General features: G+C 37.3%; 2 protein-coding genes across 4 annotated transcripts in view; one reads left to right on the top strand and one right to left on the bottom strand.

The window, feature by feature from the left end:
* LOC123517206 (fat-like cadherin-related tumor suppressor homolog) overlaps positions 1-27500 on the bottom strand; it is a 141458-nt gene that overhangs the window by 28437 nt on the left and 85521 nt on the right. The window lies entirely within an intron of this gene.
* On the top strand, positions 12666-18941 carry LOC123517168. Of its 3 annotated transcripts, XR_006678414.1 has the most exons (9): positions 12666-12749; positions 14174-14269; positions 14997-15059; positions 15176-15254; positions 15412-15440; positions 15626-15670; positions 15798-16290; positions 16432-16538; positions 16981-18941. XR_006678414.1 is itself a non-coding variant. In XM_045277153.1 (7 exons), the coding sequence occupies exons 1-7, from the start codon at positions 12686-12688 to the stop codon at positions 15824-15826; spliced, it is 405 nt and encodes a 134-aa protein (XP_045133088.1). In that variant the 5' UTR covers positions 12666-12685; the 3' UTR covers positions 15827-18941. The 3 variants fall into 3 exon arrangements, 1 of the variants encoding a protein (XP_045133088.1); XR_006678413.1 differs by having other exon boundaries at positions 16432-18941; XM_045277153.1 differs by having other exon boundaries at positions 15798-18941.

Below are 27500 nucleotides of genomic sequence, written 5' to 3'. Positions count from 1 at the left end.
TGAAGTTAGGTTTTCTGAGTCGTCTCTGCCAATTTTTCTCACCTCCGAACTTCTAATTCTGTACAGGGGGCCTTATCCATCCATGTATGGAGTATGCTTCACATGCATTAGGGAATTCCACACATAGAGTTCTTTTAGAGAGGATGAAATCAAAAACTTTTCGTTTTATTAACTCCTCTCCTCTAACTGAATTTCTTTTGTCTCTCTCATCGCCACACTGTTGCATCTCTTGCTATTTTCTATAACCATTTTCATGCCAACTGCTCTTCTGATCTTACTAGCTGCATTCTTTCCTTCCTCCCGTGGCCCCACTGTACAAGTCTAAAAAAATTTCTTACCTTTATTTTGGCCACATCTATAATGCAAGAGTTGACCAGTATTCTCAATCATTCACCCCTTTCTCCGGTTAACTCTCGGCCTGCGTCTTTATTTTCACTTTTTTACGACTTTAACTCTTTCAAGAGGGAGGTTTCAAAACACTTGTCCTCTGGTTTGGCTGACGCTTCCGACTCTGTATGTCCAGACTCTTCATAGAGCCCTGTTTTTACTACAAGTTTTGTTACTCTTGCCAGTGCTCTTTCTACATAACACACACACACACACACACACACACACACACACACACACACACACACACATACACACACATACACATTGGATAAATATGTGCTTCCTTATATGAAGAAACGGATAAAGAAGAAATTAGTTCCTAAAATAGAAAAATACATATATATTTATAAATATATATTTTTATATATATATATATATATATATATTTATATAAAAAGATAGATAAAGATGAGAGAGAGAGAGAGAGAGAGAGAGAGAGAGAGAGAGAAAGAGAGAGAGAAAGAGAGAGAGAGAGAGAGAGAGAGAAAACAAAAGAGAGAGAGAAAAAAAGAGAAAAAGAATATGGAACCGTTGTGCACATGATGAATTGTGTTGCACCAAAAAAATTATAACTGAGCTTAAGGTTTGGTATCGTCCGGCTTCGTAACGACATGTACATGTAACTCATACTTGCTGATCCATCTCCTGCCCCACATAACACTACTCAAGACACGGTACAGATACTAAGAAGGTGTTTAATTTGCGACGTTGGGTGTCCGTGGCGCGGAGATAGGCATTATGATAGATGATAGACTTAACCCTCAAGTTTTGGTACAGAAGTGTTGTCGATGCCAGACCTTGTTAGTATCTGCTGACACGCTTAGTCGCTGGCCTCACGATTTTAAGTTTTGAACCAACGTTACGCGATTCGAAACAATTAAGTTTCTTGTAATAGAGGGCAGACTGATGTAGTTACTTAAATGATGTAACTAATATTTAAGATAATACCATTGCCGTCCCATATCTAATATTATGTGACGTAATGTGTGCCGGAGTTGTATTCCTTACTAGAACTAGATGCAGCATTTTTATTTATTCATTTTTATTTAATGCTTCTTAATACTAAAATATTCCTCCTTCAAAATATTTTTGACACTTACTACTAGTGCTACTGCTTACTGTGTTGTTGCTTCTTCTATACCTACTAATAGTATTGCGCACTGCTACTGGTACTACTAATACCATTACTACTACTACCACTACTACTGCTATACTACTACAACTACAACTACTACTACAACAACAACTACTCTTATTTTAACAGAATAATGACAGAACAAGAAAAAAAATGCAACAATCTCCAATAAAGTTTTCGCTCGAGTTGCCTGGCAAGACACCTGAATGATTAGTGAAAATGATATATGTGTATGGATTTAAGTAAAGAATCCCTGAATATTAGCGTTGCTACTCGCAAAAGGTTTTTCTCCAACTGCCAACTCTGGGCCATTAATATTTGACTAGTAGTTAGTCTGATGTTTGGTGTGTCTCTTGATAAGGTATGCACGCCACGTAGTTATAGGCGGTGTTGAATTTAATATTATGTATTTTGTGTGTGTGGGGGGAGAGGGGTGTACCAAAAGTAGTTGAAGTGAAAAGTTAAAGAATAAAAAGTGTAATCATGTTATTGATAATAAAAAAAATCATAATGTAAAGCTATCATCATTACAGGATAGAAATTTGAAATATGATGTTAATGTTATTAACAAAATTCATGTGCGAGGTGTTGCAACACCATACCGACATGAACGAAATCCTGGTACAGTTTTTACAACGTTTTCCAGAGCGGTGAGACACTGCTGCTGTAATGCCAAGATATTTACGTGGAGAAGTGTAACTATTACACAAGGTAATAATCAAATAAGAATGAAACGGAAATTCTTTAGAAAGAAGGAAGAAAAACCTTTCTGCATCACAGAACACAGTCAGGGTCATGAAAGAGAATTCCGGCAAATCATATAATATTAACCTCCACTCAGAAAGATGGCTGTGTGTGTGTGTGTGTGTGTGTGTGTGTGTGTGTGTGTGTGTGTATTTACCTAGTTGTATTTACCTAGTTGTAGTTTTACAGGGCCTGGGCTTTATGCTCGTGTGGCCCCGTCTCCATATCTACACTTATCCAATCTTACTTTAAAAGTATGCACACTCGTTGCAGACACTACTTCTTCATTTAAACTGTTCCACGTCTCAATACATCTTTGCATGGAAACTATATTTTTAACATCTCTCAGACATCTTCCTTTTCTCAGCTTTTTACTATGCGATCTTGTGCTTCGGATGTCATATTCTTCTCTCAGGATCAGTTTCTCATTATCCACTTGGTCCATTCCGTTGATCAATTTATAAACTTGTATCAGGTCTCCTCTCCCTTCTTTGTTCCAGAGTTGGTAGATCCATAGCCTTTAGTCTCTCCTCATATGTCATCCCTTCAAATTCTGGAACCATTCTTGTAGCCATTTTTGTAGTCTCCAATTTCCTTATGTGTTTTTTTTATGAGGGGTCCACACTACTCCTGCATATTCCAATCTGGGTCTTATTATAGTACTTATCAATTTCTTCATCATTTCTTTGTCCATGTAGTGAAATGCTACTCCAATATTCCTTAGCAAATTATATGTTTCTCTAAAAATTCTATCAATATGGCTTACTGGTTGATTGTTTTCTTCCATCGTCACTCCTAAGTCCTTTTCCTTTTTACTTTCTCCAGTTCTACTCCATCTCCCATCTTATAGATTCCCACAGGTCGTCTTTCACTCTTTCCCATTTCCATGACATGGCTTTTGTTCACATTGAATTCCATTTCCCACTTTTACTCCATTCCCAGATCTTATTTAGGTCTTCTTGCAGTATTTCACAATCCTCTTTTGCTTTATAACTCTGCACAGTTTCGTATCATCTGCAAACAGATTTATGTAGCTGTTCACTCCTTCTGGCATGTCGTTAATATAAATGAGGAAAAGTATTGGTGCCAATACTGACCCCTGTGGCACTCCGCTTTCTACTGCTCTCCACTTGGACTTCATATCTTTAACTACCGTCCTTATTTCTCTCCCTCAAATAATTTTCTATCCATCTCAATGTGCTTCCTTTTAAGCCACCCTTCTCCTCTAACTTCCATAGTAATCTTGCATGTGGCACTTTGTCAAACGCCTTTTTAAATCCAAATAAATACAGTCAACCCATCCTCTCTCTTGTACTCTATCAACTATTCTAGAATAGAAACTCAATAAATTAGTTACACAAGACCGTCTTTTCTAAAACCAAATTGGCTATTTGATATTAATTTGTTGTCTTCAAGGAACTCGATCCATTGTTTCTTTATTATTCTTTCACACATCTTGCATATTACACTAGTTAGTGATACCGGTCTGTAATTTAAAGGTTCTTCCTTCCTTCCGCTCTTATATATGGGAACCACCTCAGCTCTTTTCCATTCTACTGGTACTGTTCCATTTTCTATTGAGCATTTTATGATGTTGTATATAGGACTTGCTAGTTCTTCCCTACATTCTTTCAGTATTCTGCCTGAGACTTCATCTGGTCCCATTGCCTTCTCTTCATCCAGTTCCTTCATTAACTCTTTTATTTCAAGCTTGGTTACTTTAATCTCTTTCATATAGATTGTCTCTATTACCCTGTGGCCTTTCAAATTTGGATTCCTTAGTAAAGACCTCCTGGAATTTATTATTTAATAGTTCTGCCATACTTTTTGGGTCTTCCACCATCCCGTTCTCTCCTTTTAACCTTTCTATTGTTTCTTTTGCCTAATTTTTCCATTTATGAATCTATAGAACAATTTTGGTTGCTCCTTACATTTTTCGACAATGTCCTTTTCAAAGTTCTTTTCCTCTTCCTTCCTCACCTTAACATATTCATTTCTCGCTGCCTTGAAGTTTTCCTTATTTACTGGATTTCTATTTCTCCTCCACCTTTTCCATGCTCCATCTCTTTTCTCCTTTGCCCTAGCACACCTTGCATTAAACCAATCTTTCTTTCCTTCTTCTTTAGGTCTATATTTTGGGACATATTCCCTGACTCCTGTTTTGTATATTTCCAAAAATAAGTTATATTTCTCTTGCATTGTCTCTGAGTTTTCCATCTCCTCCCAGTTTACGTTTTAAAATAGTTCTTGAGATTCTCAATATCAGCCTTTCTGTAATTTAATCGGTCTCCTTTGTATGAATCGTCTCTATCTTCCTTTCCCTCTTCTATATCTATTTCTAATATTACATGGTCACTCTTTCCCAATGGGCACTTATATCTTATATCATCATTCATTTGTATACCCCTTGTAAAAACTAGGTCCAATCTCGCCGGCTCGTCGTTTCCTCTGAATCTTGTGCATTCCTTTACTCTCTGGTCCATCATATTGTCTATCATTAGGTTCAAGAATCTTTCTCCCAGGCTTCTTCCCCATACCACTTTCATAATTTTCCCAGTCCACTTCTTTACAGTTGAAATCTCCTACTAATATCACTTTTCTCCTTTCTTTAACGATTCTCGTTAGACTCCTTATTGTGTCATCTATCATGTCTTTATATTCTTGATTGGTCCATGAATTTGTTTTGGTGGCACATATGTTACAATGATTGTTAACTCTTTTTTATTAATATGCATCTTAACATACAATACTTCTGCTTTTCCTTCCCCACATTCCACTTGGTTTATCACTATCTCCTTCCTTAACATTATCATGACTCCTCCTCCTCCTTTACCCACTCTGTCTCTTCTCCATACATTATACCTATTATCCAAGTCTATTTTGATTGCCTCATTTAGTTTTGTTTCAGCCAGGCATACAATATCTGGATTTTCTTTCTTTATGTAATCTCTTAATTCTAATTTACTTGATAAAACCCCGTCTATGTTCGTATACATCATTTTTAGTCTTTTGCCTTTATCATTTTTAGTTAAACTTGTTCCACTTTTTTCTCTTCCTTCTCGTTTATATACCATTTCCTTATCCTGTCTCCTAGAATTCTCCAAAAATGCCTTTTTCCTCTTCTGACCTTTCATTATTTTTTTCCTTACTGCTGCTGCCAGTTCATTGTATCTCTTCCTTTCTTCCTCATTTCTATTTTTCTTTATATAGATATCCTTGCAGCCTTCTGTTTCTCTAAGTTTTGTTGTTCTATATAATATTTCTTCTGTTGCTGCTTGTGATTTTAGTAGTATTTTAATTGGTCTCGTTTTTCCTTCTTGATATGGTCCCATTCTGTTTATTTCTTCTACTTCCTCTTCCAAGTTCTGCCTATCTTCGTCGTTTAGATTCTTCAGTAGGTCTTTGACTGATTTCATTTCTTCTTTTTCTTTTTGGTCTATATTTTATATTTTTTTCTTTTATTCCAAATACGACTACACTCTTCTTTTTTCTGCAATTTCTCTAACTAGATTTTCTTTTGTCTTGAGGACTCCTATCATTTTGTTTGTCATATTTTCTTCTTTTTCTTTAAGTTGTTCTTGAATCACCTCCTGAAAATCAGCCTTATCTTTCTTATCTTGGACTCTCCATGCTTGTACTTCTTTTTTAATCACGTTCTGTACTCTTTCCTCTTCCTTGTTTACTAGATCTTTCAGCTTCTCTTTTCTTTCTCGGCTTTACCGAGTCCTTCTTCCATCTGCTTTTGTAGTTAGCTACTTCCTTTTTAGTTCTTCGTTTTCCGCTCTTAGCCTAGCTTCATTTTCTTCCACTTTTTTATCCTTTCTCTCAGTTTTATAAACTCTTTTTCCTGTTCTTCATTCTCTTTCATTTCCATATTCTCCTTTATCAATTTATCTAGTTTACATTCAATATCAACACTCTCTTAAGTAGTGAAGTAGTCGTCGATCAAACCTTCAAACGCGCGCTCTCCTCACCAACATAGTCATCATCAGCTTTCATTCTTCTCTAGTCTCATGTCTGCATTTTGATGGAATCTTTTCACTCATCATTCCTTAATAATTGATTTCATGAAAAATGAGTCCACACTACCTGCCCAGGCCACTGTAAATACTGTAAGTCAAAATAAGTAAGACACTGGATGCTTAAAAATGTGTTTCTAACAGACAAGTGTGACTGTTAAGGATCATTCATTACCTAACTAGACTCCAGTTTCTTTCTGCGCCAATGATACATTCTCGTCACAAGCAACATTCTCATTCGTCTCTTTACGTTTTGTTCTTCATCAATACACTAGCGCACCACTTTTTTTTTCTTAACATATCAGTAAGCAAAATTAATGCAGATTCTTTCAAACACACGACTGGAAGAAGTAATAAAAAACGATAGTTGAGTTGAAGAAAAGCAAGAAAAAAATGAAAGAAGGAAACAAAGTTAATGTGAGAAAACAAGAGAAAAAAGACCGGAAACAAGCACAGACTATGTCGCAATGTTTCGCACAACACTGGAAAAGCATCATCATCATCATCATCATCATCATCATCAGCTGCAGCAGCAGCAGCAGCAGCAGCAGCAGCAGCAGCAGCAACAGCAGCAACAGCAAGAGCAATGCTTGCAATGCAAGGGAAGTTAAGAGTAGACGAGATAATTGATGTCACAACTCCATTAGTTAGATTGTTTATCTAAATATTTTATTTTATTACTCAAATTAAAATTATTCATTTTGTAATTCTATTTTGTGTTAGTTTAAGTACAAATACATGTATGCATTTTGGTAGTCAGGCAGAACATGACATCCTAACCTTTTAGTTCTAATCACTTTCTTGCAAGACAATAAAAAATACATCAAAAAATTTCAAAACAACAAGTATCAAAATTCTCTACTGAATTTCCTACAGGCCTCTCTCTCTCTCTCTCTCTCTCTCTCTCTCTCTCTCTAGAGCAGCGAAAGCACGCTCGTGTATTCCCACATGAGCGTAATTACTAAAAGTGTTGAATCAACTTTATAGTATTCATTATCTGAAAAATAAAAGAAGTTTATTTCATATCAAATAAGAAAAATGTTAACTGTTTTAACATTACGGCGTGAAAGCTATAAATAATAAATAAAAACCAATAATAATTTTTTGAAATAACGTCCGTCGCCACCGGCTTTGCAAAGCGTGGCGAGCGGAACAGACAAGTGGAGAAGCCAGAACTATTCAGTGATTAACAAAGAGGAGAGCACAAGATGCACCTGCAGTATCATTGTGTGTTACCTGACACACCAGATTCCAGTGATGTGATGGAAAGTGACCAAACTCACTTTCACCAAAGAATAAATCATAAAAAATGGGCTTAAAAGAAAAAAAAAAAATTCTAGGAACATGAAAAAAGAACACTGAGGCTAATATCCATCAGTATTAAATCATTCTGATAACTAAGAAAAGTGAACAGCTCCTCCACAAAGATGGCAGCAACGGAAGACAAACAGGTTATCTTCTGGATGGAGTGGACTGGAGATCTGATATTAGTGAATTTGCAGAGGACAGGAAGATAGGTAGATAAATTAGGTCAGATTCGGATGCCATCGCCTTGCAGGCAGATTTGGACAGGATTAACGAATAGACATACAGATGGCAAATGCAGTTTAACATTAACAAATGCAAAATACTTAGCGTAGGTAGAGGAAAGCCACACAATATAATAGATTTAGCAGTTATAATTAGTTCCGATCTCTGTCTAAGAAATCAATGCATAGAGACTAGAAATTAGGCAAATGGGTTACTAAAATTAATCTTCGGGACTGTTAAAAATATAAATCACGAAATAATATTAAAGTTGTATTTGACGTTGTTCAGACCCTATGTAGATTATGCTGTACAGTTCTGATCCTCACATTATAGGAAAGATAAATGTCTTTAAGCAGTATAGGAGCTAAAACAAAGGGAGCATAAGCAATTCTTGGGATCATTAACCAGGATCAAACCAGAAACAACGAATTCCAGCTTGAAAAAAAAAAAACAAGAAAAATATGTTTAAGAAAGAGATGGGAAGGAATTGGTTTCCAAATAGAGTGACAGATGAATGGAAAGGACTCAGTAATCAGTTTGTTAGTGGTAAGTCAGTAGAGTGCTTTAAGAGAAGATTAGACAAATATATAAACTGCCACGTGTAGCTAGTCTGATAGCTTCTTGTAGCTTCTTTGATTTCGGAGATCAAATCGAGACTCACACTGGTTCTCAAACAGCACCGCCAGTGTAGTGGATGAAGATGGAGTGCCAATGAAGGGAGACGTCATTCGTATCGATTAGATATTTTCAATTTAATGGCAAGCAAAAGAAATAATCACTCGTCACTCAGAATGGATCCACAGATAATGAGCGATGAAATTGTGGACAGTAAACTGTATCATATCGAAGTGTTCAATATCTTAACAGAAAGTAACAAAATGCTGAACCGGAACCAATCATAAGATTGGAATGAGCTCTGATATTAGTACGACAATTAATTATGATAAGATTTAACACCTGAAATTGTCTGTGGAGTTCATCTTGATTTTATACAGCGAAGGTGAAGTAAGCTAAGCCTTTCGGAACCTCAAAAAATATCGGTGGTACAGTTTTCATCCTCGTGACCATAAAATGCATACGTAATTTACCTGGAGAAAAAAAAAAAAAGAGGCTAAAATTTGAAATATCTACAGGGAAAGCGACGGCACTATAATTCTTGCTCTGATCTGGTAAGTAATAGCCTGGGATGGGAAAGAAGTCATGAGAATATTTTGGAATAAGGATACAAAGGTCCATTAGGCACAGTTCCTGTGCAGTTCTCAAGACTGACGAGAGTATCACTTCCTGCCAAGTGTGTGGAAAGGTGACGTAAATTTCTATAACTTAAGAATATGAAAATAGATGAGGACAGAAATAATAGGAAAATAATAATGACAATACTTATAGGAAGAGTAAGATTAAATGCATATAAAGAGAATATGAAAGGAAAAACCACAGAAACATTAATCATTCGTACCAAGGGAAGAATATGGAATAAGTTTTGAATACATGACATAATAATTCACTTACACAACACAATACAATTTTGCTTTTACATCGAGGCAGAACACACACACACACACACACACACACACACACACACACACACACACACACACACACACACACACACACACACACACCGCGTAGTGCACTGGTTAGCACGCTCGAGGGGTTATGGCCTCGCTTTTCCGGTGTGTGTTGTGTGTTGATGTGGTCTCAGTCCTACCCGAAGCTGAGCTCGCTCCGTAATGGGGAAGACTGGCTGGGTGACCAGCAGACGACCGAGGTGAATCACACACATACATACATACACACACACACACACACACACACACACACACACACACACACACACACACACAATAAGTATCAAAATTCTCTACTGAATTTCCTACGGGCCTCTCTCTCTCTCTCTCTCTCTCTCTCTCTCTCTCTCTCTCTCTCTCTCTCTCTCTCTCTCTCTCTCTCTCTCTCTCTATAGAGCGTAGTGTAGTGATTAGCACGCTCGACTCACAATCGAGAGGGCCGGGTTCGAGTCCCGGGAAGCAGCGAGCCAAATGGGCAAGCCTCTTAATGTGTGGCCCCTGTTCACCTAGCAGTAAAATAGGTACGGGATGTAAGTCGAGGGGTTGTGGGCTCGCTTTCCCGGTATGTGGAGTGTGTTGTGGTCTCAGTCCTACCCGAAGATCGGTCTATGAGTTCTGAGCTCGCTCCGTAATTGGGAAGACTGACTGGGTGACCAGCAGACGACCGAGGTGAATTACACACACACACACACACACACACACACACCGATTCACTAGAGAAATCTAAAATACACAAACAAAAATAAAATGTAAACATTATCAAAGAAATATATGATGAAATGCATGTGAAGAAGAAAAACTCACAGGAAGTCATTGAGAATTATGAGAGTACCAAAGTTTTGAGTGTATTTTACATTAAGCAATTTTAGGTAACAAAAATTCCGCATTACAAGACTCCCTTTTTAAAACATGACGACAGTGTTGGGAGCTAAGATATTGCTGGGGACATCGAGTATTAATCGCCGTGCGGTGTTTTACATTTATCTAAATATCTAAAGCTGTATTTTGTATTCAAAGTCCAACACAAATGTAAAACGATAAACTGCATGAACGGACTTACTCGCAAAAAGAAGAAAAAAAAAAAAAATTCAGTATATAATCCTTTCATGGAAACTCAACTATTCATAAAGAGAAGCAGAAAAATATAAACACAAATCAAAACTGCTTTTCAATATTGATTTTTCTATTTCAGCTGAGACAGACATAGAAGACAAGAAATGCATTATTCCCCCCTGTCCTAATATTTATGTCTCCGCGACAAAATAATGGCAAGCTTTGTATTGTGAGGGGAAGCAAGTGAGGTCTCATATACTCCCTAGTGATTACGCCTTGTGCTCATTGTGGATGGCGGGGACAGAACATATATTGGCTGCCACGGCATTGTCTGCGAGGGGGATGACAGACGGTTCCTTTCTCTCTAACGTCTTCATTGTTTCCCCTCTATCAACACAGCCTCCCCACTGCTAAAATGATTCTTCCACCTCATAATTATAACTGGGATCCTCATTACCTCTAACGCCGAGGCAGAGAGGCAAGGAAATGACTGCAATTGTACGTACATGATGCAGTGACAAGCGCACAATAATAATGAAAGACGCATGGCTTTGACTTTGTAGCTTTTACAACACTTATTGCGAGAGCAGAACAAAAAGAAATATTGTACCTCACGAAAACATTTATGAGATGTATTACTGCAGATTAGTATGAAACTATGGCTTTTTCTCCATTTGTAATATACTTAATAACAAAAGACGTCTTCCAACCTGTTTTATAAGGCTTTACACTTTGCATAAGGACTATTTTGTAAGGCCACAGGCATCATTGGTAGTGTTCCTCATGTGTGGTTTTCCTGTTATGATGCAAAATCGTTTCTGAATTTAACACTAGAATCTCGAAAACTTCCTTGAAAACCAACCTACAAAACTTGGACAAGAGTCTGTTAAATGTAAGGGGCAAGACAACGAAATGATAAACAGAAACGATCAATATAACAATGTAATTCCATCTTCAATGAAATTTAACAGAATATTTTTAAGTGTCCACATGGCTTCAGTGTTTTGTATAAACTAAGTTGGCTTGACAATATGCAAGCCACAATGTGAAATGTACCGAAGGTTCCCTTATATTGTCTTACACAAAGGAATTGTTACCCAGCAAACACACTACGTTATTTCCACGTTGCGTCATGGTGAAAATGAGGTGAATTAAATTTTCTACGTATGGAGCACGTGGTATTCACGTGGAGAAATTAATCTATCTGACTTATGTGACACAGTTATTTTCACGTGGTATTGATGTGCAGAAGGACATCCATATAACAAAGCCATTTAGGTATTTCTCTGTTGTTTTTTTTCAACGTTAATTATTTTTGTGTGATGATGATACAGAAACTTTTTGAATGCACAGTAATGAAAAGTATTTATGTGAAACATGTACGTCGTTTCCACGTTGTATCCACGTGGAGAAGGTCATCCATATAACAAAGCTTTTAAGGTTATTCTCATGTTTTCAATGTTAATTCTTTGTGCGATGATGATATAAAAACTTATTGAATGCATCGTAATGAAAAGGATTCTAAGTGACACACTACGTGACTTTAACGTTGTATTCACGTGGAAAAGGTACAGAAACTTATTAAATGCACCGTAATGAAAAAGATTCTAAGTGACGTGACTTTCACGTTGTATTCACGTGGAGAAGGTACAGAAACTTATTAGATGCACAGTATTGAAAAGGATTAATGTGACACACTAAGTTATTTTCACGTTGTATTCACGTGAAGATCTCTCATATAACAAAGCTATTAAGGTGATTCTCATGTTTTTCATGTTAATTCATTGTGAGATAATGATACAGGAATTTACTGAATGCACCGTAATGAAAAGTATTTCTGTGACACATGCACTACGCTATTTTGACGTACTCACGTGGAGAAGATCACCCATAAAACAAAGCTATTAAGGTGTTTCTCATGTTATGAATTCCATTTTTGATTGTGCTATGATGATATAGAACCTTGTGGAATGCACTGTCATGAAAAAAAAAATGTAAAACGTGAATATATCGATGACGTGTTAAAATATAAAAAGCTTAATTGCTGTCCCTTCTTGGAGAGAAAGTGGTGTGCAAAGTGCAAGTGGTTTGCTGGAATGTAAATAAAAAAAGAAATAAGAACAATGAAAATGTAGAAAGTAAAGATATATGGTATCTGTGTTTTGTTTGCCGATGAAAAGATGTAAGAAAACGCGCCTCTGCAGCAAGCTTGAACCAGTACGGACTTCGGAGTACGAACGCGGCGTATGAAATCTGTAATACAGACGGAGGCGACAGACGGAGACAAGAATTGTGAAGAAATACGGACAAGTACGTACACAGTATTAATTTTGTTAGTGATATTGTGCATTCTTATGCTGCTGGGTATCTTTGTAAGCTAATAGATCATTTGTTACATGAATTTAACAGCAGAAATAACGTCCAATGTTCCAAACTCCACAGAACCCAACACGTGGACCGCTCCCCCAACAGTGATATCTATAGTGATTTGCGACGGAAACAACTATCGAATCGGCTAATATGGATCGAAATAACACATTGTTATCCTTTGCCGAAAGACTGGTGTTTTTTTTTTTTTCCTGGAATATTACCAGCGTTATTATTCCCCAAAAAAAAAAAAAAAAAAGAAGTCTCATGGTGAAGGGTAACGTGTTATATCGGGTGCCTTTATCTGTACATAGAAAACAATGTTGTTTGCCTTTTGTGTCGCAAATCATTCGTTCCCGAGATATGTGGAGTTTTTTTACATTGAATTTTTTTAAATGCTTACAGGGGGTCAAGGGCGTCGAATCTCCCCTATTAGGATAGGATAGGGTAGGTTAGGTTAGGTTAATTTTGTGTAATATCTAAGTGGTTACTTTTGAAAAAAAAAAAAATTAGGGACGTATAAAACAGTTCCTGCGGTGCTAGACAGCCGCTTTGTCCGCTGAGACAGGTGTATTCTGGAAATTTACTGTATATACTTATATTTCAAGTATAATTGAGGATGAAAAATGTCTTGCAATCTATATCAACTTTCAGAAGTTAGGTTAGGTTAGATTTCATTTAGGGTAGTTTTAGATTAGGTTAGCGTGGTTAGATTAAATTCGTAAATGCAGTTCAATTGAGGTTAGGTTAGCAAGTATTTCAAATAACTAGATGAGTATTTTGATTACTGTATCAGCTAACCCCACCCTGACCAGGCTGACCCGTACAGCTCTATGGCAGCTGGCCGTCGCGAGAATGAGTTGATTTAATTTATTAATACTGTTTTTATTTCATTTTTTTCACTCCTTAACAGGTTTCTGGAAGGTTATATGTATTGTATGATATTCTGCAAACTTAATTCTATAGAGCTGTAAGTATTAACCTTGGGAGTCTACTAGGAATGCATTTTGCCGAGAGGTTGGGACATAAAGACTCCACATGGGTAAAGAAATGAGTGAGGTACTTATCCCACTGAAGCCCATATTGTCCCTGATTGATTAGCATGGCAAACTTCTCAAATAAAGCATTTTCTTTTAAGTATATAATAATCTGTTGTAAACTAATATTTAGAAAGGAGCATTTTTTTCTTAAGTATTTACCTTACCATTGTGTCCTTAGGTAAAAAAATAATATGAACACAGGAAACAAGTGTTGTGCAAACCTATAGTAAAATTAGCTTTGTTGTGGTTATGTTATGTTAGGTGTAGTTATGTTAGTTTAGATTTGATGTTTGCTTCAGAGTTTTGTAAGCATTTGCCTTTTTTCAGGTTCAGAAACTTATGCAGGAACTGTAGAAAGCTGCATACCTACGTGGTCTGTTGGCGTGTACGTGTTGGTAGGTTTAGAACACCTCAAGCAACAAAGTGAGTATCTTTACCCATTATATAAGAATCCAGCAACTAGTGATGGCTTTTTTCTTTACTGACAGCATGGCACAGACAACAATATTCCAGCAGCAGGATACAAACAAGCTTACAAGCATGAATATCAATGTATCATTTGATGGTACATACATACTTGTACGCATCAACTGTGAGCGGGAGCCCACTGTTTATGCCTTAATTAATTTTTTTACGGGGTGGATGTGAATGCCACAACCCTTTGTGTAATTGCTCTGATTCCTGCTCCTGTACTATAGAAACAGACTTTGAAGGCCTTGAACACATAGCTACTAAGAGACCTGCTAAATTTAGATTCTCAGAGGATGAAGAGGCTAATGGTATGACATTACTTCTTACATAGTTATGTTATATAATTTGCAAAAATCACCTATGGAGACAGCTATACTAAATGACTAGTTCATCAGTGAAACTTTAATAGATGATAATGTCCATTTCCAATCTATATTTATGACCAATATACTTATATACATGTCCAGATGAAGATGACTATGATCTTGAGACATGTCATGCATCAACTGTAGCTGTGTTGCCACAAGCTCCTCAGCATGATGAAGTAAATGGTAAGGATTAGTTTATAACTGCAAGAATTTTTTTTTGCCACTATGCTTGTCTGTATGTGGTCGTCTCTATTCACAGTTCCATGACATCAGAACTTCCACTTAAAAGTTTTCTCTTATCATGTTTCCAGCTCCACCTTCAATTTCAAGCATTCACACCAAACCATCTTTGTATAAAAAGAGTTTCACTTCAGGTATCTACTATCAAAGTTTATGTTTATGTAAATTTTGGCCTTTTGGAAAAATTTTACCATTGTCCAAATACAAGCTGTTCATGCTTACCATTTCTTTCAACACTTTTTTCTTGCAGATGGGTTTGCTACTTCTTCCCAAGAAAGTTCTCCAAAAGTCCCACGAAAGCTTCAGGAAAAGCACCTGTTCAACAAAAGGTAAGAAACGTGCACATATGTTGTAGATAATTATGTTCAAGCCATCATGTGGATCTGTGACATATGGGTTTCAGAAGATTCTAATAATACAATGATGTAACGTATCTCTCATAAATGTTTTAAAAAAATATATCCGCCATTATTGATTTTATTTCAGTACATCTTCAGGTGGGCCTCATGATGAAGGTAAAGTAGATATTTTGGGAAAAATTTTCCTTTGAAACATTAAGTTATGGAATGCAACTATACATTCATATTCACTTATAATGCAATTATACATTCATATTCACCCTAAGTGGGCCTGGAGACAAAGATATACTCTATAAAGTTATGTACAGGCACACACTTATATATCATTAATTTTCTAACAGCTTCATCGTCAGGATCTACAGATCCTGGCCCAAAAAGACCTGCAGGTAGACTATGACTTCACCATACGTATACTTTGATTCATGTGTGTCACAAAGAGAAAAATATTCACTATGAACATTTTGTAACACTTCTGTTTCCAAATATGTTATTGTGAGATCATTCTTCCTCCAGATGGAACACTCAGGACCATTTTGGCCTAGCTAATGACACGAATGAAGTCTGTGGATGAAAACGTGCAGATGCTACTAAACATCCAACAGTCAAGAGAGTCAAGAGAAGATGTGGAGGATGTTCTTCCAGCTCCTGTGAGCAGCTCGGAGGAGCTGGCTGACCTGTGTACTAAATTAGCTGATAAATTTTTAAAAAATAAACTGGCAAGAATAAGTTGTATCTTCTTGGATTATGTTTTTGGATATTTTAAATACTACTACATAGATGCAAGAATATTTTGTTTAATAACAGTATATTTTGAAATATCCATAGTACCCCTATTATTTGTTGCAGACACAGTATTTGTCATCCTTAGGAGGGCACAGCCTTGGAGACACTGTTCACAGGATTTTTCGATAGCTGGGGACCAATAGTGTGTGGTCAACATATAGCCTGAAGGGAAAAAAGAGGAAGCAAGCCTTTGCTAATCTTCCTCTTTGCAAAGTTATCATTAGTAAGTCTGCATAATTTCTTTTTAACATTATTGAATCAAATCAATACTTGTGTGAATATATTTTGGTCCATGTCTGACACAAAACCTCTAAAAATATATATTGCTCTCATTCATATATATTTTTTTCTTCTTTACCTAAAGGAGCATGCTTGAAAACCCATGCAAAGGCAAAGATATCTGAAGTGGAAACTGAAATTAGAGAGGCCCTGAAGCATGCTCCGAAAAGCAAAGGTGGCTCAAGATACAAGGTGAGCAGTGAATTTCATTCACTTTGTTTTGATATTCCCTCAACTTCATAATTAGTGCATCTCCTCACCCCTCTTCACCATTCTATATTTCCCTTCATGCCATTCTTCATTTCATTCCACTTGTGTCCATGCTTCATCTTTATATATGTACACCGTCATTGCTCTTATCCTACCAATATATCACTCAACAACTCCTCTCTAGCAATAATTGATATCCAATACAAGTGCTCTTGACTGTTGTGCCTCATTTGAAATCAATGTTTCAGAGCCATACACTATAACTGGAAGTTTTTTTTCAATTTCTGTATGGACACATTCTTCATCTTCAAAATCCTTGTATTACTTGAACGAGTTTATATAAATGATGATTTCTTCCATTTTATTAATATACCCCCAAAAATGTCTACATCCTCAAATTTATATATTTTGCTTCTCTCCACAGGAACCTGAGCCAAAGAGACGTCATACTTCCATACAAGATTCATCAGATTCTGATGACTAGCCACAGGTTAAATAAGGGCACGTGCTAATTAGGGTGTGCAGTACCCTGGGAAAGCCCTACAATATGCAACCTTTCTCCACCCAGCTGTCCCTGTCCTTGCACCCATGCTGCCATCTTTTCCTGGCTGCTGCTTCAGAATGTGGGTGAACAAAGAAGAGAATGCAAGTTCTACCTCACTCCAAAGCTATGTTTGTGTGTGTGTGTTTTTTTTATTTTTTTATTTTTTATTATTATTATTTATTGAAATGGAACTTATAACCTTATTGAAATTATGTTCTGTTATGTATTTACTTTTATTTCATTTAATTAATTATGTATTTCTTTTTTTCTCTTTCATTTACATCACTACCATATTAGGCCTGTTAGTAATGCTTTCTTTACCATGTACTAAGATGTCTTGTATTTTTAGTTGTGGGGTAGGAGATGCTATTTTCATATTTTCTTCAAATGTGTTTTTTCAAAGGATTATGTCTTTATTTCCCTACTGAGGCTATAAATTAGTGAATTTTGATAAAATGTGTATCTGCGTATTTTTAGTTGTGGGGTAGGAGATGCTAATATAATTTTTTTTCTTCAAATATGTTTTTTTCCAAGGATCATGTCTATATTCCTACTGAGCTTATAAATTAGTGGATTCTGATAAAATGTGTATCTGCAGCACAGAGTTATAGATACATAGAGTGTTGGTCCTGTGGTGGTCAGCTTTTCCCAACAGAGATGGACTGATGGCCAAAAGATCAGAAATTGATGATTTCACACACTTTGTTCTAACTCGGTTTCCAAACATTACTATTTGATACTGAGAAAAAACTGGCATCACCACATTTTTCCCCTGGAATTCCTGCATTTGATAAGATATATAATAGTAAGTGAAGAGCAAATGTAGATATAGTAAAATAAAGATTCAATAAAATAGTGCATGAACATTTTTCCATTTATTTGGCTGTAAATCATTGTTGCTTAGCAACAATGATTTACAGCCAAAGGACAGCACTATTCAAGTGCTGTTCTTGAATCTGCAATATTTCCCAGTTATGTAGCTATAGGCTGCATCCCATTAACCTTTGTGTACCATTCCATTTAGTCCCCACTTAAGCGCATTTTTTTTTTCATTGCACTTAATAGCATATAAACCTGTTGAATACAGAAATTTTTCAGAAAGATGATGGTGACGTTAGTTTTCTTAATCGCACATTGTAGTGTAAGGAAATTGGGTAAAAGCAAAGTGTGAAATCAATTTCTGGTCAATCGGCTTACTACTTGTGGCCACCAGTCCATCACTGGCAAGAACAGCTGACCACCATAGAGCCACCACTCTATGTATCTATAACCGTGTGATCTGCAACAGTTATATAAAAGCACAGTATAGGCCGATTTAAAGCACTTGGTTTGTCACTATTTTTATTTTATTTTTTATATTGATCCTCAATTTTCAAAGTAATATTACTTTATATATATAAGTGCTCTGTAAGTGACCTTTTCACGTGCATTTCTACGTGGTGTCCACATTACATCTATTAGGCAGATCTACGTTGAATTCACGGAGAAATCTAACGTGGGTGCAACGTTGAGTTCACGTAAATCAGCTGAAGTGCTCTATAAGTGATGTAAAAGTGACGTTTTCACGTGCATTTCTACGTTGTATTCACGTTATTTCGATTCGACACATCTACGTTGAACTCACGGAGAAATATAACGTGGCTGCAACGATAACGCAACGTTGTGGGCACGTGGATTCTACGTGGATTTGTTTGCTGGGTAGTAAACTCTCAAGCCTGGCAGTGCAATACGGTAAGTATGATTATTTTATTTCTCTTCAATAAGAACATGGAGAAGAATTGCAATCCATCTGTGTGTGTGTGTGTGTGTGTGTGTGTGTGTGTGTGTGTGTGTGTGTGTGTGTGTGTTACACGTGTAATTCACTGTTTGATCTGCTGCAGTCTCTGACGAGACAGCCAGACGTTACCCTACGGAACGAGCTCAGAGCTCATTATTTCCGATCTTGGGATAGGTCTGAGACCAGGCACACACCACACACCGGGACAATAAGGTCACACACAACTCCTCGATTTACATATCGTACTTACTCACTGCTAGATGAACAGGGGTTACACGTGAAAGGAGACACCCATATATCTCCACCCGGCCGGGGAATCGAACCCCGGTCATCTGGCTTGTGAAGCCAGCGCTCTAACCACTGAGCTACCGGGCCGTGTGTGTGTGTGTGTGAGAGAGAGAGAGAGAGAGAGAGAGAGAGACCACTTTCCCTGTTCGTTATCGTGTTTGTGGATAACGTCTATTTCTGTTTATATTTAAATTTCCTTTTAACAATTCAAGGATAAAACTTAGTAAACCCACTGGTGTATGGTTCTCTCTCTCTCTCTCTCTCTCTCTCTCTCTCTCTCTCTCTCTCTCTCTCTCTCTCTCTCTCTCTCTCTCTCTCTCTCTCTCTCTCTCTCTCTCTCTCTCTCTCTCTCTCTCTCTCTCTCTCTCTCTCTCAATCTTTGGGTGGCGTCTGCAGCGTTACAGGCTCAACAAAGACCTTCACGGGCAAGCTGAACTTTCTTTACGGAATGCCTCCCTTTGACGTTTCGTTTTTAATTAAAGATGAAACCGTATATTCCAGGAAAACGATTCAGTCTTCCACTTGTTCCCAAAAAGTGTGTGATGTGGGTGCCTTTGTTGTGATCGGACAAGCATGTAACCATCTGGAAATTACTGGAGAGAGTAAATCTCTTGTGATTGGAAAAGGTAAATGAATTATGTCATATCATTTACTATCCTATTTTTCTTGAGAGTGGGATTTGTGAAAAGTCGAAACATTCTCCCTCTTTCTCTGAGAGAGAGAGAGAGAGAGAGAGAGAGAGAGAGAGAGAGAGAGAGAGAGAGAGAGAGAGAGAGATGAATGACAGTCTGCAATGTTTCGAGTTTAATAAGGACAGTTCTGTGGAAGATGGATCTCCTTTATTGACTTCTAAGCTTTGACAAAACGCTTTTAAATGGTGGACACAAAACTTTATATTTCCCATGTATGTCAATCTTTCCATTACTAGGAATCAGTAAGACTGCGAGTATCTTTATCGTGATCAATTAAGCTTGTAAGTTCCTTTAAAAAACAATTTGATTTTCTCACCTTTCTGACAATTACGAAGAAAGCAATATCATTTGATTGTTTACAAGCTTAAAGCACAGGAAAGGAAACGATTTACTCATAAGTGAATTCCAGACAATTTGATTTCAAAACACCATGACGAGTTCACTGTCATCGTGCAAAAGAAAGCCTTTCCTGGCTTGGAAATTATCATTTGTCTGCACTGAGAGATATACTGGTTTCGATATTTTTTTTTGTACTTGAGAACACTCATTCACATACACGTATGTATACATGACTGTGTATGTGCAATAATTTTCTTGTTTGCAGTATGGTGTGTAATTCACCTCGGTGACCTGCTGATCACCCAGCCAGTCTTTCCCATTACGGAGCGAGCTCAGAGCTCATAGACCGATCTTCGGGTAGGACTGAGACCACATCAACACACAACACACACCGGGAAAGCGAGGCCACAACCCCTCGAGTTACATCCCGTACCTATTTACTGCTAGGTGAACAGGGGCCACACATTTAGAGGCTTGCCCATTTGCCTCGCCGATTACCGGGACTCGAACCCGGCCCTCTCGAATATGAATCGAGCGTGCTAACCACTACACTACGCGGTGTGTGTGTGTGTGTGTGTGTGTGTGTGTAATTCACCTCACCTCGGTCGTCTGCTGGTCACCCAGCCAGTCTTCCCCATTACGGAACGAGCTCAGAGCTCATAGACCGATCTTCGGGTAAGACTGAGACCACAAAACACTCCACACACCGGGAAAGCGAGGCCACAGCCCCTCTAGTTACATCCCGTACCTATTTACTGCTAGGTGAACAGGGGCCACACATTAAGAGACTTGCCCATTTGCCTCGCCGCGCCGGGATTCGAACCCGGCCCTCTCGAATGTGAGTCGAGCGTGCTAACCACTACACTACGCAGTGTGTGTGCGTGTGTGTGTGTGTGTGTGTGTGTGTGTAGTCAGATACTTAGGTGGTCCAAAATGGACAGTTCTTAACCGTCTTCCTGGAGAGAGGTACCACAAGAATGAATCAACCGGCATGAAACATTTCATCAAGCCCAGACTTGAAAAGCATTTCTCTCTCGAGTCACTTTTAAAGTTGGTTTACATTTTCCGTTATTTTTTTTTCTTTTTTATACCAATTTTTTTTTATCTCTTATTTTTTCGCCACTGCTGTCGGTCTTCTGGGATGCACTCTCACCTTCCATTATCGGTTCTCGCCTTGCCTGACACGTTTGCACACACACTCATTATTTTGGCGTGTCATCAAAGATCTTGTGTCCTCATCAAACTAAGTGGAATTCCTTAGATCATCTTTACCTTTCAGATGATTGTTTATTTCATCCCGATCACAGCAAGACGTACCATGTCTTACATAGAGAAAGCAATACTGTAGTGATTCCGTTACAAGATACAGTGAACCTCGCAAGATTCCGCTTTTGTTTCCTGTCTCGCACGAAAAATGATGTTAGATGAAATCTCCACGACAATAAAAGGGTCATATTTTGTGGAGCGAACCAACCACCCCTATTCATCACCCAGAAGGATGACTTCATGAATGTTTATAAAAACATTTGTGTGTGTGTGTGTGTGTGTGTGTGTGTGTGTAATTCATCTCAAATTATCATCAAATTATCATTTGTCTGCACTGAGAGATAATACTGGTTTCGATATTTTTTTTTGTACTTGAGAACACTCATTCACATACACGTATGTATACATGACTGTGTATGTGCAATAATTTTCTTGTTTGCAGTATGGTGTGTAATTCACCTCGGTGACCTGCTGGTCATCCAGCCAGTCTTCCCCATTACGGAGCGAGCTCAGAGCTCATAGACCGATCTTCGGGTAGGACTGAGACCACAACACACTCCACACACCGGGAAAGCGAGGCCACAACCCCTCGAGTTACATCCCGTAACTAGTTACTGCTAGGTGAACAGGGGCCACACATTGAGGCTTGCCCATTTGCCTCGCCGCTTACCGGGACTCGAACCCGGCCCTCTCGATTGTGAGCCGAGCGTGCTAACCACTACACTAAGCGGTGTGGTTGTGTGTGTGTGTGTGTGTGTGTGTGTGTGTGTGTGTGTGTGTGTGTGTGTGCGCGCGCGCGCGCTCACGCCCTCGCTCACAAAATCAGTTATATCTAACAGAGAAAGGCATTGTTGATATTGAACTTTGAGTAAAAAATAACATGGAAATTAAGATAGGGGAAGGTAACTATATGTGATGTAGAAAATTACACAGAGAGAGAGAGAGAGAGAGAGAGAGAGAGAGAGAGAGAGAATCATTTGAACATTTATTAATAACTAAGAGTTACAATTTGGAGATATATACATAGTGTGAATGTAGTTAGCCTTTTTAAAGCAGAGTTTTTTAGGCAAAGTGGTAAGAAATGATAGATGCAGTGTGGCAGATGGCAACAAGGATACAACATGTACAGTACATACAGTTCAGTCTCATTGATAGTTAATATGATTTATAAAAATAATTGTATAAACACATGGTTACAAAATAAATATATATAAATAAATATGCGGTTATTACAGATACAGATATAATAATAATGAATATAAATAATACAGATAATATGATAAATAGCAATAATAAATAATACATATAATTATATAGGAATATCAAATATTCTCCAATATGCAAGGTAGAAACAATAACATTAGCATACTGATGATTTTAATACAAGGTAGTGCATGAGGTAATATTTCAAATAAGTAGGTCGCTAAGATCTGGTTTTTAAATTTTCTTTTAAATGTGGTGACAGGGTGCATTCTGAATTTGGAGAGGCACAGAGTTCCATACATGAGGCCCTAGATAAGAAACTATGTGCTGAAATTTTGTAAGGGGTGATGAGGTTATCACGATTGCGTGTGTTGTGGTCATGAGATGGAAGGAGGGTCTGTATTTTGTCCTTATTTGAATACATGTTAGTAGCGATAACTAATTTAGTAATGTCATCTAGTTTTAACATTTTTGTTTCTTTGAAGAGAGGATTTGTATGTTCTAAGAAATTACTATTTATTATTATTCTTACTATTTTCTTGAGTTGTTATTTAAGGAATAAAAAAAGTTGAATAGGTTGTGCACCATATTGGATTACAATAAATGGTCTTAAGTATTTCTTGTGGCATGTATTCTTTTACTTGATAAAGTAGAGCAACGTGTCTTGATACTTTCAAGGTCAGGTTATTTATGTGATGTTTAAAAGTTAACGAATCATCATAGGTAACACCAAGAAATTTAATTTTATCAGTTCTTAAATTTTTTTTTATCATTTATATATAACTGGGGAAGATTTAAAGTTTGTTTTATTGCAAATAGCATGAAGTAAGTTTCCGTTGTATTGATAGTGAGTGTTGCTTAGACACCATACAGAAAGATTTTTTAGTTCATCATTAGCATTATGTATATGTTGATCTGGGTTTGGACCTGACAAGTAAATAGTCATGTCTTCTGCAAATAATATTGTTTTAGATCCGGAAAAAAATATTTGAAATGTCATTAATATAAATTAGAAACAATAAGGGACCTAAGACACTACCTTGTGTAACACCAAGTGTGGGTGTTGTTGTGGAAGACTTTTCATTATCTAAAATAATATATTGTTTTCTATTTGCTAAGTAATCTTTGAACCATAAAAGAATTTGCCCACGAATTCCATACTGATGCATTTTGTTCAAAAGAATTTTATGGTTTACATTGTCAAATGCTTTAGCAAAGTCAATGAAGATTGATACATCTGATGATTTGTTATCTATGGCATAAAACACATCATTAGAAAATTTATCAAGTGCTGTAAAAGTGTTTTTGTTTTGCCGAAAACCATATTGGGAGGGATTTAGAATGTTTTTGTTTTCCAGATAATGCATTAGATGTTTTTTTCATAAGGGTTTCAAATATCTTTGAAAATGTTGTAGGAGAGAGAGAGAGAGAGAGAGAGAATCTTTTATGAAAATGCCGTATTTCAAGTCTTATGTGGTAAATTAGATGACACTGAAACTATGAACTTTAATGTGAGAACAAAGTGTGAAAGCTGCAGAGAAAACACAAAGGAGTGATAGTCACAGGAAGTAAACAGGCAGTACTAACGCAGCATAATGAAGGGGGGAAAGGATGTGGAAATCAAGATTTATACACAAAGTGATGCTAAGGAAGAAGAAAAAAAAAAAAAAAAGATTGATACTATAGACCAGTGGCTCCCAAAATTTTCTTGAGCGAATACCACTTGGAGGTCCCGTAAAGTCACCGTGTACCGCCAGGTTAAAGAAAACTCAATTCCAGCAAATATAAATTCAATCACAAGTAGAACACAAATGAACTAACTACAAGAAACACAATTCAGTTTAATGCAAGGAATACATCTGTTTCTTCTCAGCCTGCTGATCGATCCCAGATTATCTTGTGTAAGGCAATACTAATTTTTTGGGGCAATAAATTTATTTAATTTAACAAAAAATCGCATATGATCCTGAAAGTGCTCATGTACCACCTGGAAGGTCTTCGCGTATCACTAGTGGTACTATGTGTAACACAGGTTGGGAACTACTGCTATAGACTATCTTCAGAATGTTAGTTTCCGAAATTAGTGAGGAGAATTAAACTTAATTCAGATGCAAAATGACCTTCCCGAGATTCTATTGCTATTCCATGAAAGACAATTTTGCACCAAAAGACCCTTGAAATCAATGTAGAGAGGCGAGTTAATGAAGAAAATTTAACGTTATTGACAGTACGATTTCAAAAAGTTTGGCGAGAAAAGTAAAATATAGATAAGGATTAGGCAATAAAAAAGATGAATTGTAATAATAGGCTCTTAACCTCCAAGTCGCACAAAAACTGAAATGTACATTAGTAGGTCTAAATTTTTTTTTTTCTAAAATAGATTTCTAATTTGACCAAACTTAATTATTGATGCATTGTCAAGGTGATATACCATATATATATATATATATATATATATATATATATATATATATATATATATATATATATATATATATATATATATATATATTAGAGATGTACCGGATATCCGCATCCGCATTTGTGGTAAAATTATATCCGCATCCGCATCCGCACTCTACAGAGGATGTGTGGATACGGATGTGTTCTATGCATTGCACAACCTATAGATTATAGAGTAATATAGAGACACGCAGTCACAGACTCGCAGAGTACTGCCTAGTGCTTACAGACTTTAGAGTTCAGACAGAGCTTATATTGATGTGTCTAATAAATTAATTATCTAGTAAAACTAAAGCAAATAATATCACGTATTCATTTCCTTTCAAACGTACACAACGTAATGTGTCTAGAATCTAGGGGAAGGACAGGAGAAGTGAGCGAATTTTACATAGTGACACAGATAACAGTAGATCTGGATTTGACACGGGAGTGCGGAGCCGCGCCACCACTGCTGCGGTCGACTGGTAGTACGCGGCAGCTGACTGTTAAAGTTATAATTTTGTAAAGTTTTATACAGTATTTTTAAGGAAATGCTAATCATTACTAAATACCGCAGCAGTGGGAAGGCGTGTGCATTTGTGGAGGCTGTGAGGTGCACCAGATTAAGGGCTCGGTTTCCTGGAGGAAACATTATTATTATTATTATTATTATTATTATTATTATTATTATTATTATTATTATTATTATTATGTACATATTTTTGGCAAGTTGTATACACCCATGTCTACTGCGAATTAGTCATTTCAAAATCTCAAGCCAACGGGCAGTGACAGTCACTAGGTTCAAGTCAGTCATGCTAGGGATACCGCTGCAGCCAAGAATGAGGGGTTATAATTGTTACGTGCATGTTCAGGCATTTTTACATATCTGTGGAGACAATGAAACAGTGAAATGTGAATGCTGTTGAAAGAGTTTTGTCCAACAATGGATTTACAGTGAAAGTGTGAAGAGCTTGTGTCGAGGCTCACATGAAAATGTTATTATGCGCGTGTGTGATGCAGTCGCTAGTGATGTCACTGCGCAGCGAGTAATGAAGTACAGTGAGGTGAATAAGGAGTGAACATTGTGAGTGGTGTAATGCACACAGATTTAACATTGTGAGTGGTGTATCCAACCGTGACGTGTGTAGGGTGACGCTGAGTGTTGTATGCGGAGTTAAGTCAGTGGTACAGTGGAGAAGAACTGCTAGTGGTGACTTGAGGCGTACAATGTGAAACACTACAGTGAAATATAATGAGAGGTCACACAAAATGGCAGAGTGAGAGGCTGTAACTGGGACGTAATCCGAGACGCGTGCAACTGGTGGCAATGACTGCAGTTATGACATCTGGTGCCATATAGATAGTCAGTTTGGGAAAAGATAGTGACACTGGTGAAGAACAGTGACATGTTATTGACATCACTGTGACGTGGAAGTGTACTGTGGAGTGCTGTTAAGTGTTAAACTCACCTGATTACTAACGTGACTGCAACAAACCGATGAATGATTAATAGTGACTAGAATGGTAGGAAACAATGCCTAGGCAGTGACTGATAGTGACTACTGCGATATATTTCTTCGCGTTAATGATGTAAAAAAAAAAAATAAAGCGCAAACCTGGTGTCGCCACAGGAGGTAACACACGGTCACAGAGTGATGACAAGAGGCGTAAACTCACAGGTGTGAAGAAGAGATGAGCAAGTGGACAGCCAAAACCATGTAAAGTAATTTATAAGTGATAAAAAATTTGCATTTTGTGTTTGAAATACAGCTGTAAGCTTAAAGTTGTATTTAAACATCCACCTGGTACTATATAAATTCTCGTGTTTGACTCGTATAACTGAGCGGTACAATGACACGGTTGTATGGATTTAGGTATCGCTTTCAGGCATTGAATTAAACACAGTTAGCTTGCTTCACAGTGATTTTCATAGATTCATGTTGGCTAGGAGCTGAGATTTCGAGGTTTGAAATTTAAGGTCAGTTCTCCGGCTTTGGGTACGTTACTGCAGCGCGGCGATTTTCGTGTCAAATCCAGATCTACTGTTATCTGTGATAGTGACTATGAAGTACAAATACATAGTAAACAAATAAGAAACTGTGAATGGTGGAATGTTAGAAACTTAGTAACGACATATGAATGAGTCACTGTGTGTAATTCACTGTTTGATCTGCTGCAGTCTCTGACGAGACAGCCAGACGTTACCTTACGGAACGAGCTCAGAGCTCATTATTTCCGATCTTTGGATAGGCCTGAGACCAGGCACACACACCACACCGGGAGAACAAGGTCACAACTCCTCGATTTACGTCCCGTACCTACTCACTGCTAGGTGAACAGGGGCTACACGTGAAAGGAGACGCACCCAAATATCTCCACCCGGCCGGGGA

This window comes from Portunus trituberculatus, chromosome 41, assembly GCF_017591435.1.
Source record: "Portunus trituberculatus isolate SZX2019 chromosome 41, ASM1759143v1, whole genome shotgun sequence".
Classification (NCBI taxonomy): domain Eukaryota; kingdom Metazoa; phylum Arthropoda; class Malacostraca; order Decapoda; family Portunidae; genus Portunus; species Portunus trituberculatus.
This window is presented reverse-complemented; position numbering and strand designations above follow the sequence as displayed.

Bases quoted from the DNA above. Each gene is read 5' to 3' on its own strand.
- LOC123517168 (XM_045277153.1), top strand. From the start codon at position 12,686: ATGAAATCTGTAATACAGACGGAGGCGACAGACGGAGACAAGAATTGT. The intron at 14,270-14,996 runs GTGAGTATCTTT...TCATGTTTCCAG, and splicing joins AGAACACCTCAAGCAACAAA to CTCCACCTTCAATTTCAAGC. The intron at 15,255-15,411 runs GTAAGAAACGTG...ATTTTATTTCAG, and splicing joins AAGCACCTGTTCAACAAAAG to TACATCTTCAGGTGGGCCTC.